Source organism: Oncorhynchus tshawytscha, linkage group LG08, assembly GCF_018296145.1.
Source record: "Oncorhynchus tshawytscha isolate Ot180627B linkage group LG08, Otsh_v2.0, whole genome shotgun sequence".
Lineage (NCBI taxonomy): Eukaryota > Metazoa > Chordata > Actinopteri > Salmoniformes > Salmonidae > Oncorhynchus > Oncorhynchus tshawytscha.
The window spans coordinates 19,566,729-19,583,952 of record NC_056436.1 but is presented as its reverse complement, the minus strand read 5'-3'; the positions used below and the strand labels follow the sequence as shown (position 1 = coordinate 19,583,952).

Here is a 17,224-nt window from a genome sequence, read left to right as displayed (position 1 = left end):
CTTACTGTTAAATTGTATTGCTCATTCACAACACCTGATTTGATTCTTGCAGAGCTTGCAGAGTTACTTCATATAGGGATCCCACCCAATTCTAAGGAATTTAATAATGAATCATGGGAGTTGATCATAGCCTGATCCCAGATCTATTTGTGCTGTCTTGCCAACTCCTATGGTCATTGTCATGCCGAGTGTGACGTGTTTGACAGCACAAACAGATTTGGACCTAAACAAGGCTAGGGAGTTTAGGCCATTAATAGTCATCCTAAAGACATGTCTTTTCCTCTGAGTGGATGTGGCCATTGCAAGCTGGCATTCCTCTGTTTGAAGACCTTTGACACAGTGCCATCCTCTCACAGGAAGGACTGATGACCTATTGCATGGTCTGAACTCAACAACATGTGTAGCTGTTTTTTTGGGGTCTTGAGGGGCACATATCAAGCACTCTGCCAGCCTGTAAAGGGTCTAGTGTTGGCACTTGAAAATGTGAGCATGTGCCATCTAGTTAGGCAGATGGCCAAGCTCTCCCATAGTAGCATATTATGTGGTATTACTCATATGTGGTATTCACATTTATTTTCATATGAAAGTATTTTTTAGTCTTTCAGCTTGAAAAATGCAAAATCATAGAATGTATACAGAGGCCTCGCACTAGTAGGCGCTGGCCTGGTGTGTACAGATGTTTCAGTTAATACTGTGTTCTGCAAGAGAGCTTTGTAATCATGTTGAAGCCAGGTGATAGATATTGCTGTTGTTTTATTACCTCACTTTCATCAACCATCATGCAAAGACCTATGGTCCATTGTAAAACATTATTTGAAGTGTCGTGTTGTATTGATATGGTGTATCTAGTGTCCGGATGTATTGATATGGTGTATCTAGTGTCCGTATGTATTGATATGGTGTATCTAGTGTCCGTATGTATTGATATGGTGTATCTAGTAGACGTCAACCGATTATGATTTTTCAACGCCGATACCGATTATTGGAGGACCCCCAAAAAAAGCTGATACCGATTAATCTGATGATTTTTATTTATTTATTTGTAATAATGACAATTACAACAATACTGAATGAACACTTATTTTAACTTAATATAACACATCAATAAAAATCAATTTAGCCTTGAATAAATAATGAAACATGTTTAATTTGGTTTAAATAATGCAAAAACAAAGTATTGGAGAAGAAAGTAAAAGTGCAAAATGTGCCATGTAAGAAAGCTAATGTTTAAGTTCCTTGCTCAGAACATGAGAACACATGAAAGCTGGTGGTTCCTTTTAACATGAGACTTCAATATTCCAAGGTAAGAGGTTTTAGGTTGTAGTTATAGTATTTTTAGGACTATTTCTCTCTATACCATTTGCATTTCATATACCTTTGACTATTGGATTTTCTTATAGGCACTTTAGTATTGCCAGTGTAACAGTATAGCTTCCGTCCCTCTCCTCGCCCCTACCTGGGCTCGAACCAGGAACACATCGGCAACAGCCACCCTCGAAGCAGCGTTACCCATGCAGAGCAAGGGGAACAACCACTCCAAGTCTCAGAGCGAGTGACGATTGAAACGCTATTAGTACGCACCCCGCTAACTAGCTAGCCATTTCACATCGGTTACACCAGCCTAATCTCGGGAGTTAATAGGCTTGAAGTCATAAACAGCGCAATGCTTGATGCACATGGAAGAGCTGCTGGCAAAATGCAGGAAAGTGCTGTTTGAATGAATGCTTACGAGCCAGCTGCTGCATACCACCGCTCAGTCAGACTGCTCTATCAAATATCAAATTATAGACTTAATTATAACATAATAACACACAGAAATACGAGCCTTTCGTCATTAATATGGTCGAATCTGGAAACTATCATTTCGAAAACAAAACGTTTATTATTTCAGTGAAATACGGAACTGTTCCGTATTTTATCTAACCGGTGGCATCCATAAGTCTAAATATTGCTGTCACATTGCACCACCTTCAATGTTATGTCATAATTACGTAAAATTCTGGCAAATTAGTTCGCAATGAGCCAGGCGGTCCAAACTGTTGCATATACCCTGACTCTGCGTGCAATGAACGCAAGAGAAGTGACACAATTTCACCTGGTTAATATTGCCTTCTAACCTGGATTTCTTTTAGCTAAATATGCAGGTTTAAAAATATATACTTCTGTGTATTGATTTTAAGAAAGGCATTGGTGTTTATGGTTAGGTACAGTCGGTAATGGGAATTTGTTCTTAACTGACTTGCCTAGTTAAATAAAGGTAAAATAAAAAATAATAATAATTGACGCAATGCAGGGAGATGATTTAACAAAAGTGAATTTTTGAAAAAAGCGAGGAAAAAGCGAGAAAATTCACTTTTGTTAAATCATCTCCCTGCATTGCGTCAATTATTATTATTTTTTATTTTACCTTTATTTAACTAGGCAAGTCAGTTAAGAACAAATTCTTATTACCGACTGTACCTAACCATAAACACCAATGCCTTTCTTAAAATCAATACACAGAAGTATATATTTTTAAACCTGCATATTTAGCTAAAAGAAATCCAGGTTAGCAGGCAATATTAACCAGGTGAAATTGTGTCACTTCTCTTGCGTTCATTGCACGCAGAGTAGGTACAATAATTGTGCTTTTTTCAAAAATTCACTTTTGTTAAATCATCTCCCTGCATTGCGTCAATTATTATTATTTTTTATTTAACCTTTATTTAACTAGGCAAGTCAGTTAAGAACAAATTCTTATTTTCAATGACAGCCTAGGAACAGTGGGTCAACTGCCTGTTCAGGGGCAGAACGACAGATTTGTACTTTGTCAGCTCAGGGATTTGAACTTGCAACCTTCCGGTCACTAGTCCAACACTCTAACCACTAGGCTACCCTGACACAGGACATGCTAGATAAACTAGTAATATCATCAACCATTTGTAGTTAACTAGTGATTATTATTATTTTTTTTTTTTTTAACCTTTATTTTACTAGGCAAGTCAGTTAAGAACAAATTCTTATTTTCAATGACGGCCTAGGAACAGTGGGTTAACTGCCTGTTCAAGGGCAGAACGACTGATTGATTGATTGTTTTTTATAAGATAGGTTTAATGCTAGCTAGCAACTTACCTTGGCTTCTTACTGCATTCGCGTAACAGGCAGGCTCCTCGTGGAGTGCAATGAGAGGCAGGTGGTTAGAGCGTTGGACTAGTTAACTGTAAGGTTGCAAGATTGAATCCCTGAGCTGACAAGGTAAAAATCTGTCATTCTGCCCCTGAACAGGCAGTTAACCCATTGTTCCTAGGCCGTCATTGAAAATAAGAATGTGTTCTTAACTAACTTGCCTAGTTAAATAAAGATTAAATAAAGGTGTAAAAAAAATGGCCAAATCGGTGTCCAAAAATACAGATTTCCGATTGTTATGAAAACTTGAAATCGGCCCTAATTAATCGGCCATTCCGATTAATCGGTCGACCTCTAGTATCCGGATGTATTGATATGGTGTGTCTGGATGTATTGATATGGTGTATCTGGTGTCCGGATGTATTTATATGGTGTATCTAGTGTTCGGATGTATTGATTAGAGGTTGACCGATTAATCGGCATGGTCGATTAATTAGGGACGATTTCAAGTTTTCATAACAATCGATAATTGCCATTTTTGGACGCTGATTACATTGCACTCCACGAGGAGACTGTGTGGCAGGCTGACCACCTGTTATGCGAGTGCAGCAAGTTGCCAAGGTAAGTTGCTAGCTAGCATTAAACTTATCTTATAAAAAACAATCAACCTTAACATTGTGTCACTTCTCTTGCGTTCAGTGCAAGCAGAGTCAGGGTACATGCAGCAGTTTGGGCCACCTGGCTCGTTGCGAACTGTGTGAAGATTATTTCTTCCTAACAAAGACCGTAATTTATTTGCCAGAATTTTATATAATTATGACATAACATTAAAGGTTGTGCAATGTAACAGCAATATTTAGACTTATGGATGCCACCCGTTCGATAAAATATGGAAAGAATAAACATTTTGTTTTTGAAATGATAGTTTCCGGATTTGACCATATTAATGACCTAAGGCTCATATTTCTGTGTGTTTATTATATTATAATTAAGTCTATGATTTGATATTTGATAGAGCAGTCTGACTGAGCAGTGGTAGGCAGCAGCAGGCTCGTAATCATTCATTCAAACAGCACTTTCCTGCGTTGCCAGGAGCTCTTCACAATGCTTGATTCACAGCGCTGTTTATGACTTCAAGCCTATCAACTCCTGAGATTAGGCTGGCAATACTATAGTACCTATAAGGACATCCAATAGTCAAAAGGTATATTGAATACAAATGGTATAGAGAGAAATAGTCCTATAATTCCTAAAATAACTACAACCTAAAACTTCTTAACTGGGAATATTGAAGACTAATGTTAAAAGGAACGACCAGCTTCCATATGTTCTCATGTTCTGAACAAGGAACTTTTTTACGTGGCACATATTGAACTTTTACTTTCTTCTCCAACACTGTGTTTTTGCATTATTTAAACCAAATTGAACATGTTTCATTATTTATTTGAGTCTAAATAGATTTTTATTTATGTGTTAAAATAAGTCTTCATTCAGTATTGTTGTAATTGTCATTATTACAAATATATATATATATATATATAAATAAAAACGGCCGATTAATCGGCATCTGTTTTTTTTTTGGGGTCCTCCAATAATCGGTATCGGCGTTGAAAAATCATCATCGGTCGACCTCTACTATTGATATGGTGTATCTGGTGTCTGGATGTATTGATATGGTGTATCTGGTGTTTGGATGTATTGATATGGTGTATCTGGTGTCTGGATGTATTGATATGGTGTATCTGGTGTCTGGATGTATTGATATGGTGTATCTGGTGTCTGGATGTATTGATATGGTGTATCTGGTGTCTGGATGTATTGATATGGTGTATCTGGTGTCTGGATGTATTGATATGGTGTATCTGGTGTCTGGATGTATTGATATGGTGTATCTGGATGTGTTGATGTATTGCCGTAATGTGCAATAAAGGTATTGTATCACAAAACTCTTACTCTGTTCTGTTCCAGGTACCTGCTGGAGCAGGACTTCCCAGGCATGCGGATTGGCCCAGAGCCCACAACGGATGGCTTCATCGCTGTCATGTACGGGGAGAACGAGGGGATTGTCCCTGGTAACGCTCTGGTGGTCGACCCCAAGAAACCCTTCCGTAAACTCAACGCTTTTGGAAACGCTTTCCTCAACAGGTAAAGTGGACAATTTTTGTTTATTACTGGTAACACTTTACATGAAGTTGCTCTTACAAAGCTGTTACTACATTATGTAACAACAATATTGTAACCCTAGTAATTGCAGTATTACTACACAGGTATAAGCCTAAAATTACATTACACAATTTAAAGGATCTCTGTGGGTGTAAGATCTTAATATCAAGGGTTACCCACATGGTGGTGTCATTTAAAAAAAATTGCTGTGGCATGTGGAATTTTCCATCACATGAGAAGGCATTGGTAAAGGCTTTAGCAGAGATATGTTGAATTGTTCAGCTGGTAACTCAAGGTTAAGACATTTTCTTAGATTTGAGTATTGATTGATGACAACCAGACACCACCTCCCACTGCCCCTGTCATGTATTATGGGTTCATATTATCGTTTACCTTACCTACATTTACCTCCCTCTCTCACTTTGTCCTAATAAATCTGATATTAGTGACACGGGGGCCCTGTTCATTATAACAGCTGTAATAAGTAATTATTCTTGTGAAGTGAGAACACATATTTGAAATTACATTTTTGTTTCACATTGTAGGCATTGTTTTGTTGAGGACATTCATCCAAGCATGCATTCCTGCATGCAGTGCAAAATAACACGTGCTTTTTCCTCCCTGTAGTTACAAGGTTTGTTGATTTGTCCCCTATGTTCCCGAGAGTGATTTACAAAGCAGATCCAGTTGGTTTATGTAATCATGATTTTTTTAAACTTAGGGAGGTTAGGGATAGTTTTGGTAGTTTTGTCCCATTGCTTCCTGTCAGCCCAGCGTTTGACATAGCTGTCATTTTCTTCCACAAACAGTTAGGAGGAAGCAGTGACTTTGTCACCTTTCGTTAGTTGTAGTGCACACTATCTGTTGTTGGCTTGGCTGTCTGTTGTTGGCTTGGCTGTCTGTTGTGGGCTCAGTCAAGAGTCTCTTGTAGATATAATTTTAGCCAAACAACACTTGGCCGAAGCAAGTTTCCTTTTTCCAGATATTTATAATCCAGGGGAAATGGGTAAGTACTTCTATGACCGTTGCCCAAGTTAAGGTCAAAGACATTCCTGACAGAACAGTGGACGTCTCCTCCTTTCCAGAGAACCTCCGACAAAGCTCATTGTTTCCCGGGCACGTTAATGTGCGTCACACAAGATATCACTTGGAGTATGTCCCCCCCCCACCCCCCAACACCCAACTGAAGTTATTTTACATGGATGAATTCATAGCCTTTAAATTGGAGCCACACCACGTACAGTACCAGTCACAAGTTTGGACACACCTACTCATCCAAGGATTTTTCTTTATTTTTACTATTTTGTACATTGTAGAATAATAGTGAAGACATAAACTATGAAATAACACATATGGAATCATGTAGTAACCAAAAAAGTGTTAAACAAATCAAAATATATTTTTTATTTGAGATTCTTCAAAGTAGCGTACACCTTTGCCTTGATGACAGCTTTGCACACTCTTGGCATTCTCTCAACCAGCTTCACCCAAAATGCTTTTCCAACAGTCTTAAAGGAGTTCCCACATAATCTGAGCACTTGTTGGCTGCTTTTCCATCACTCTGCGGTCCAACTCATCCCAAACCTTCTCAATTGGGTTGAGGTCAGGTGATTGTGGAGGCCAGGTCATCTGATACAGCACTGCTTCACTTTAATTATTGATCAAATAGCACTTACACAGCCTGAACGTGTGTTGAGTCATTGTCCTGTTGAAAAGCAAATGATAGTCCCACTAAGCGCAAACCAGATGGGATGGCGGATCGCTGCAGAATGCTGTGGTAGCCATGCTGGTTAACCTCTCTAGGATCGTTCAGGACGCTAGCATCCCACCTCGCCAACAGCCAGTGAAATTGCAGGGCGCCAAATTCAAAACAACAGAAATCTCATAATTAAAATTCCTCAACCATACAAGTATTTTAAACCATTTTAAAGATACGCTTCTCGTTAACCTCTAGCGACGAGCAATCCCGTATCCGGGAGCGTAATCATAGCCTCAAGCTCATTACCATAACACAACGTTTCCTATTCATGAAAATCGCAAATGAAATGAAATAAATATATTCAAACACAAACTTAGCCTTTTGTGAACAACACTGTCATCTCAGATTTTCAAAATATGCTTTTCAACCAAAGCTACACAAGCATTTGTGTAAGAGTATTGATAGCCTAGCATAGCATTAAGCCTAGCATTCAGCAGGCAACAACGGTTTTCTTTAGGTGAAGTAGAGGCAGACCAAAATGCAGCGTGATTGTTATTCATGATTTTTAATGAAGAAAACTATACATGAATAAACTAACAAAAACAATAAATGTGAGAAAACCTAAACAGCCTATCTGGTGACAACAAACACAAAGACAGAAACAATCACCCACAAAACACTCAAAGAATATGGCTGCCTAAATATGGTTCCCAATCAGAGACAACGATAAACACCTGCCTCTGATTGAGAACCACTCCAGACAGCCATGACTTACCTAGAAAACCCCACTAAGCCACAATCCCAATGGACAAAACACACCACATACAAAACCCATGACACCCTGGCCTGACCAAATTAATAAAGAAAACACAAAATACTGTGATCTGGAAGATCCTGGCTGGTGAGGGTCCGGGTGGGCGGACGGTGGCCCCGGCTGGGACGTGGACCCCACTGTCTTTGTCCCTTTGCCTTGCGTCCTTAGATCTGGACCTTGGCCTAATAGATGGACTGAGGGGCAGCTGGCTTGCTCGGGACTGAGAAGAAGCGGACTGAGGGGAAGCTCGGGACTGAGGGGTAGCTCGGGACTGGGGGAAGCTCAGCACTGAGGGGAAGCTCAACACTGAGGGGAAGCTCAGCACTGAGGGGAAGCTCAGCACTGAGGGGAAGCCCAGTACTGAGAGGAAGCCTAGTACCGAGAGGAAGCCCAGTACTGAGAGGAAGATCCTGGCAGATCCTGGCTAGCTGGTGGTTCTGGCAGATCCTGGCTTACTGGCGGTTCCGGCAGATCCTGGCTGACTGGCGGATCTGGAAGATCCTGGCTGACTGGCGGACCCTGGCTGACTGGCGGATCTGGAAGATCCTGGCTGACTGGCGGATCCTGGCTGAATGGCGGATCTGGAAGATCCTGGCTGACTGGCGGATCTGGAAGATCCTGGCTCACTGGCGGATCCTGGCTGACTGGCGGATCTGGAAGATCCTGGCTGACTGGCGGATCCTGGCTGAATGGCGGATCTGGAAGATCCTGGCTGACTGGCGGATCCTGGTTGACTGGCGGATCTGGAAGATCCTGGCTGACTGGCGGATCCTGGCTGACTGGCGGATCTGGAAGATCCTGGCTGACTGGCGGATCTGGAAGATCATGGCTGACTGGCGGATCTTGGCTGACTGGCGGATCTGGAAGATCATGGCTGACTGGGGGATCCTGGCTGACTGGCGGATCTGGAAGATCCTGGCTGACTGGCGGATCCTGGTTGACTGGCGGATCTGGAAGATCCTGGCTGACTGGCGGATCTGGAAGATCCTGGCTGACTGGCGGATCTGGAAGATCATGGCTGACTGGCGGATCTTGGCTGACTGGCGGATCTGGAAGATCATGGCTGACTGGCGGATCTTGGCTGACTGGCGGATCTGGAAGATCATGGCTGACTGGCGGATCCTGGCTGACTGGCGGATCTGGAAGATCCTGGCTGACTGGCGGATCCTGGCTGAATGGTGGATCTGGAAGATCCTGGCTGACTGGCGGATCCTGGCTGACTGGCGGATCTGGAAGATCCTGGCTGACTGGCGGATCCTGGCTGACTGGCATATCTGGAAGATCCTGGCTGACTGGCGGATCCTAGCTGAATGGCGGATCTGGAAGATCCTGGCTGACTGGCGGATCCTGGTTGACTGGCGGATCTGGAAGATCCTGGCTGACTGGCGGATCTGGAAGATCCTGGCTGACTGGCGGATCCTGGCTGACTGGCGGATCTGGAAGATCATGGCTGACTGGCGGATCTTGGCTGACTGGCGGATCTGGAAGATCATGGCTGACTGGCGGATCCTGGCTGACTGGCGGATCTGGAAGATCATGGCTGACTGGCGGATATGGCTGCTCCATGCATACTGGCAGCTCTGGCTGCTCTGGACTGGCAGCTCTGGCATGCAGACTGGCAGCTCTGGCTGCTCCATGCAGACTGGCAGCTTTGGCTGCTCCATGCAGACTGGCAGCTGGCAGCTCTGGCTGCTCCATGCAGACTGGCAGCTCTGGCTGCTCCATGCAGACTGGCAGCTCTGGCTGCTCCATGCAGACTGGCAGCTCTGGCTGCTCCATGGATCCGGATCTGGCTGACTGGCGGATCTGGAAGATCATGGCTGACTGGCGGATCTTGGCTGACTGGCGGATCTGGAAGATCATGGCTGACTGGCGGATCTTGGCTGACTGGCGGATCTGGAAGATCATGGCTGACTGGCGGATCCTGGCTGACTGGCGGATCTGGAAGATCCTGGCTGACTGGCGGATCCTGGCTGAATGGCGGATCTGGAAGATCCTGGCTGACTGGCGGATCCTGGCTGACTGGCGGATCTGGAAGATCCTGGCTGACTGGCGGATCCTGGCTGACTGGCGTATCTGGAAGATCCTGGCTGACTGGCGGATCCTAGCTGAATGGCGGATCCTGGTTGACTGGCAGATCTGGAAGATCCTGGCTGACTGGCGGATCTGGAAGATCCTGGCTGACTGGCGGATCTGGCGGATCCTGGCTGACTGGCGGATCTGGAAGATCATGGCTGACTGGCGGATCTTGGCTGACTGGCGGATCTGGAAGATCATGGCTGACTGGCGGATCCTGGCTGACTGGCGGATCTGGAAGATCATGGCTGACTGGCGGATATGGCTGCTCCATGCATACTGGCAGCTCTGGCTGCTCCATGCAGACTGGCAGCTCTGGCTGCTCCATGCAGACTGGCTGCTCCATGCAGACTGGCTGCTCCATGCAGACTGGCAGCTCTGGCTGCTCCATGCAGACTGGCAGCTTTGGCTGCTCCATGCAGACTGGCAGCTCTGGCTGCTCCATGCAGACTGGCAGCCTGGCTGCTCCACGCAGACTGGCAGCTCTGGCTGCGCTGAACAGGCAGGAGACTCCGGCAGCGCTGTAGAGGAGGAAGGCTCTGGCAGCGCTAAACAGGTGGGAGACTCCGGCAGCGCTGGAGAGGAGAAAGGCTCTGGCAGCGCTGGACAGGCGAGGTGCACTGAAGGGCTGGTGCGTGGTGCTGGCACTGGGCCGAGAACACGCACAGGAAGCCTGGTGCGGGGAGCTGCCACCGGAGGACTGGTGTGTGGAGGTGGCACAGGATGGACCGGACCGTGAAGGCGTACTGGAGAGCTTGAGAGCAGGACTGGCACAGGACGTGAAAGGCTAGGGAGGTGCACAGGAGGCCTGGTGCGTGAGGCTGGCACAATCTTCACCAGCCGACTAACACGCACCTCAGGACGAGTATGGAGCGCTGACCCAGGTGCCATCAAATCCCCGACACGGTCCGTCGGGTGAATTCCGTACCTAAAGCACCAACACAGCAACTCCCTCATAACTCTCTCCTCCAATTACCCCATTAACTCCTTCACAGTCTCTGCTTCGCTCACCTCCAACACCGGCTCTGGTTCTGGTCTCCTCCTTGGCTCCTCACGATAAACAGGGGGAGTTGGCTCAGGTCTGAACCCTGACTCTGCCACACTCTCCCTGAGCCCCCCCCCCCAAGAAATTTTTGGGGCTGACTCTCGGGCTTCCTTCCGCGCCGCCGTGCTTGTCTCTCCAACTCCATTCTCCTATAACCTTCCACGCACTGCTCCATCGAATCCCAGGCGGGCTCCGACACTCTCCCTGGGTCGACCGCCCACCTGTCTATCTCCTCCCAAGAAGTATAGTCCATACTCTTGCCGTCCAAAACGTCCTCCCATGTCCATTCCTCTTTTCGCTGCTGTTGCTGCCTTTCACCACGCCGCTTGGTCCTGTTTTGGTGGGTGATTCTGTAACGGTTTTCTTTAGGTGAAGTAGAGGCGGACCAAAATGCAGCGTGATTGTTATTCATGATTTTTAATGAAGAAAACTATACATGAATAAACTAACAAAAACAATAAATGTGAGAGAACCTAAACAGCCTATCTGGTGACAACAGACAGAAACAATCACCCACAAAACACTCAAAGAATATGGCTGCCTAAATATGGTTCCCAATCAGAGACAACGATAAACACCTGCCTCTGATTGAGAACCACTCCAGACAGCCATAGACTTACCTAGAAAACCCCACTAAGCCACAATCCCAATACGTACGAAAAAAACCCAAGACAAAACACACCACATACAAAACCCATGTCACACCCTGGCCTGACCAAATTAATAAAGAAAACACAAAATACTAAGACCAGGGCGTGACAATTACGCAATAATTGCGACGGAGGACACCAAGCGACCACCTGGTAGATGTAGTCTCTTATGGTCAATCTTCCAATGATATGCCTACAAATACGTCAGAATGCTGTCGACACCTTGGGGAAGTGACAGAAAGCCTAAACTCATTCGTGGCCCATTCACAGCCATATAAGGAGTCATTGGCATGAGGCAGTTTCAAAAAATGCGGCACTTCCTGATTGGATTTTTATCTGGGTTTTTTCTGTAACATCAGTTCTGTGGCACTCACAGACAATATCTTTGCCGTTTTGGAAACGTCAGAGTGTTTTCTTTCCAAAGCTATATGCATAGTCGAGCATCTTTTCGTGACAAAATATCTTGTTTAAAACGGGAACGTTTTTCATCCAAAAATGTAAATAGCACCCCCTATATCCAAGAAGTTAATCCAACCACAGTGTCCGATTTCAAAAAGGCTTTTCAGTGAAAGCAGAACATATCATTATGTTAGGTCAGCAACTACTCACAGAAAGCATTCAGCCATTTTCCAACCAAAGAGAGGTGCCACAAAAAGCAGAAATATAGATCAAATTAATCACTAACCTTTGACGATCTTCATCAGATGACACTCCCAGGACTCAATGTTACACAATACATGTATGTTTTGTTCGATCAAGTTCATATTTATATCCAAAAACCTCAGTTTACATTGGCGCCATGTTCAGAAATGCCTCCAAAACATCCGGAAAAATTGCAGAGAGCCACATCAAATAACAGAAATACTCATCATAAACATTGATGAAAGATACATGTTTTACATAGAATTAAAGATAAACTTGTTCTTAATGCAACCCCTGTGTCAGTTTTCAAAAAAGCTTTACTGCAAAAGCACAATATTCAATAATCTGAGAACAGCGTTCAGCCACAAAAGAAAGCTATACAGTTACCTGCCAATTTGTGGAGTCAACAAAAGTCATAAATAGCATTATAAATCTTCACTTACCTTTGCTGATCTTCGTCGGAATGCACACCCAGGACTCCCAATTCCACAAGGAATGTTTGTTTTGTTCGATTACGTCCATATTTATGTCCAAACCTCCGTTTTGTTAGCGCGTTTAGTTCACTATTCCAAAGGCACAATGCGCGAGCGCAAAATCCAGACGAAAAGTCAAAAGAGTTCCATTACAGTTTGTAGAAACATGTCAAACAATGTTTACAATCAATCCTTAGGGTCTTTTTATAATAAATCTTCAATAATATTCCAACCGGACAATAGCGTATTCATTACAGACGGCGTGACCGCTCAGTAAACAACTGATTGACCTCAGCCTAATCCACTGGTTGAAACAGCTTTTATTCAACCACCTTCCACAATAGAAGCCTCAAACAACTTTCTAAAGACTGTTGACATCTGCTGGAAGCCTTGGGAAGTGCAATCTGGCCCCATAGACACAGCATATTGGATAGGCAATCACTTAAATGAAACTACAAACCTCAGATTTGTCTCAGGTTTTCACCTGCCATATGAGTTCTGTTATACTCACAGACACCATTCAAACAGTTTTAGAAACTTCAGAGTGTTTTTCATCCAATTGTCACGTTCGTTGAATGGAGAGGACCAAGGCGCAGCGTGATGTGAATATATTCTTCTATTTATTAATGAAGAAACACTAAACAAACTATACAAAACAACAAAATGAACGTGACACTACATATAAACAAGTGCAGACACAGGCAACTAACCATAGACAATAACCCACAAAATACCCAAGGAATATGGCTGCCTAAATATGGTTCCCAATCAGAGACAACGATAAACAACTGCCTCTAATTGAGAACCAATCTAGGCAACCATAGACATACATAACACCTAGACTAGTAAACACCCATACACATACAAAATCCCTAGACAGGAACAAAAACACATACATCACCCATGTCACACCCTGACCTAACCAAAATAATAAAGAAAACAAAGAATACTAAGGTCAGGGCGTGACACCAATACTACTAATAATATGCATATATTAGCATCTGTGACAGAGTAGGAGGAAATTTACTCTGGGCACCTTATTCATCCAAGCTACTCAATAGTGCCCCCCTGTCACCAAGAAGTTAAGTGTCCCTTGAATTCTAATAACTCACAGACAGTGTCACCAGCAAAGCACCCCCACACCATCACACCTCCTCCTCCATGCTTCACAGTGGGAACCACACATGCGGAGATCATCCATTCACCTACTCTGCATCTCACAAAGACACGTTGGTAGGAACCAGAAATCTCAAATTTGGACTCATCAGACCAAAGGACATATTTACACCAGTCTAATGTCCATTGCTCCTGTTTCTTGGCCCAAGCAAGTCTCTTCTTATTATTGTTGTCCTTTAGTAGTGGTTTCTTTGGTTTTTGCGACTGCACTTGAAGAAACTGTCAAAGTCCTTGAAATGTTCCGGATTGACTGACCTTCATGTCTCAAGATAATGATGCACTGTCGTTTCTCTTTCCTTATTTGAGCTGTTTTTGTTTGCCATAATATGGACATGGTATTTTACGAAATAGGGCTATCTTCTGTATACCACCCCTACCCTGTCACAACACAACTGATTGTCTCAAACGCATCCACAATTGAACTTTTAACAAGGCACACCTGTTCATTGAAACACATTCCTCATGAAGCTGGTTGAGTAGAGGTCGACCGATTAATCGGAATGGGCGATTAATTAGGGCCGATTTCAAGTTTTCATAACAATCGGAAATCGGTATTTTTGGATGCCGATTTTGAAGATTTTTTTATTTTTATTAAAACTTTATGTAACGAGGCAAGTCAGTTAAGAACACATTCTTATTTTCAATGATGGCCTAGGAACAGTGGTTTAACTGCCTTGTTTAGGGGCAGAACGACAGATTTTTACCTTGTCAGCTCAGGGATTCAATCTTGCAACCTTACGGTTAACTAGTCCAATGCTCTAACCACCTGCCTCACGAGGAGCCTGCCTGTTACGCGAATGCAGTAAGAAGCCAAGGTAAGTTGCTAGCTAGCATTAAACTTATCTTATAAAAAACAATCAATCAATCAGTCAGTAGTTATAACTACACATGGTTGATGATATTACTTAGTTTATCTAGCGTGTCCTGCGTTGCATATAATCGATGCAGTGTGCATTCGCGAAAAAGGTCTGTCGTTGCTCCAACGTGTACCTAACCATAAACATCAATGCCTTTCTTAAAATCAATACACAGAAGTATATATTTTTAAACCTGCATATTTAGCTAAAAGAAAGGTTAGCAGGCAATATTAACCAGGTGAAATTGTGTCACTTCTCTTGCGTTCATTGCACACAGTGTCGGGGTATATGCAACAGTTTGTGCCGCCTGGCTCATTGCGAACTAATTTGCCAGAATTTTACGTAATTATGACATAACATTGAAGGTTGTGCAATGTGACAACAATATTTAGACTTAGGGATGCCATCCGTTTGTCACACCCTGACCATAGTTTACTTTGTATATTTCTATGTTTTGGCTGGTCAGGGTGTGAGCTGAGTGGGCATTCTATGTTTCATGTCTAGTTTGTCTATTTCTATGTCTGGCCTGATATGGTTCTCAATCAGAGGCAGGTGTTAGTCATTGTCTCTGATTGGGAACCATATTTAGGTAGCCTGGGTTTCACTGTGTGTTTGTGGGTGATTGTTCCTGTCTCTGTGTTTTCACCAGATAGGGCTGTTTCGGTTTTCGTTACGTTTCCACGTTTGTTGTTTTTTGTAGTTTTTGTATTGATTCGTGTTTTACGTTTGTTGATTAAACATGGATCGCAATCTACACGCCGCATTTTGGTCCGACTCTCCTTCACAAAAAGAGAACCGTTACACCGTTAGATAAAATACGTAATCCGTATTTCACTGAAAGAATAAACGTTTTGTTTTTTCAAAATGATAGTTTCCAGATTCGACCATATTAATGACCTAATGCTCGTATTTCTGTGTGTTATTATGTTATAATTAAGTCTATGATTTGATCGAGCAGTCTGACTGAGCGATGGTAGGCACCAGTAGGCTCGTAAGCATTCATTCAAACAGCACTTTCATGCGTTTTGCCAGCAGCTCTTCGCAATGCTTCAGGCATTGCGCTGTTTATGACTGCAAGCCTATCAACTCCCGAGATTAGGCTGGTGTAACCAATGTGAAATGGCTAGCTAGTTAGCGGGGTGCTCGCTAATAGCGTTTCAAATGTCACTCGCTCTGAAACTTGGAGTAGTTGTTCCCCTTGCTCTGCATGGGTAACGCTGCTTCGAGGGTGGCTGTTGTCGATGTGTTCCTGGTTCGAGCCCAGGTAGCGGCGAGGAGAGGGATGGAAGCTATACTGTTACACTGGCAATACTAAAGTGCCTATAAGAACATCCAATAGTCAAAGGTATATGTAATACAAATCGTATAGAGAGAAATGGTCCTATAATTCCTATAATAACTACAACCTAAAACTTCTTACCTGGGAATATTGAAGTCTCATGTTAAAAGGAACCACCAGCTTCCATATGGTCTCATGTTCTGAGCAAGGAACTTAAACGTTAGCTTTCTTACATGGCACATATTGCACTTTTACTTTCTTCTCCAACACTTTTTTTTTGCATTATTTAAACCAAATTGAACATGTTTCATTATTTATTTGAGGCTAAATTGATTTTATTGATGTATTATATTAAGTTAAAATAAGTGTTCATTCAGTATTGTTGTAATTGTCATTATTACAAAATACATTTTAAAAACCGGCCGATTTAATCGGCATCTGCTTTTTTTTTTGGTCCTCCAATAATCGGTATCGGCGTTTAAAAATCATAATCGGTCTGTCACGCCCTGGTCGAAGTATTTTGTGTTTATCTTCATTTATTTGGTCAGGCCAGGGTGTGGCATGGGTTTTTGTATGTGGTGTGTATGTATTGGGATTGTAGCTTAGTGGGGTGTTCTAGTTAAGTCTATGGCTGTCTGAAGTGGTTCTCAAACAGAGGCAGGTGTTTATCGTTGTCTCTGATTGGGAACCATCTTTAGGCAGCCATATTCTTTGAGAGTTTCGTGGGTGATTGTCCTTAGTGTCCTTGTTCCTGTCTCTGTGTTAGTTTACACAAGTATAGGCTGTTTCGGTTTTCGTTACATTCATTACGTTCTTTGTTTTGTAGTGTTTATAATTGATTCGTGTTTTACGTTTGTTTATTAAACATGGATCAAAATCTACACGCTGCATTTTGGTCCGACTCTCCTTCACCACAAGAGAACCGTTACACGGTCGACCTCTAGTTGAGAGCATGCCAAGAGTGTGCAAAGCTGTCATCAAGGCAAAGGGTGTCTACTTTGAAGAATCTGAAATATAAAATATGTTTTGATTTGTTTAACACTTTTTTGGTTACTTCATGATTCCATATGTGTTATTTCATAGTTTTGATGTTTTCACTATTATTCTACAATGTTGAAAATAGTTTTTTTTTATTTTGTATGTTTTTAACTTGAATGAATAGGTGTCCAAACTTTTGGCTGGTACTGTACATGGCTGCATACTACTGTCATGACATTGGCCTGGGGGTAGGTTTATGACAGTCAT

At 43.0% G+C, this 17,224-nt stretch overlaps 1 protein-coding gene across 1 annotated transcript in view; it reads left to right on the top strand.

Annotated features, from left to right (window-relative positions):
• The window catches only part of LOC112256828 (EH domain-containing protein 4), a 47,724-nt gene that overhangs the window by 2,020 nt on the left and 28,480 nt on the right, over nt 1-17,224 (top strand). Inside the window, exon 2 of the mRNA XM_024430360.2 lies at nt 5,074-5,250. Coding sequence (XP_024286128.1) covers nt 5,074-5,250 — 177 coding nt within the window. The remainder of the gene's footprint in view (nt 1-5,073; nt 5,251-17,224) is intronic.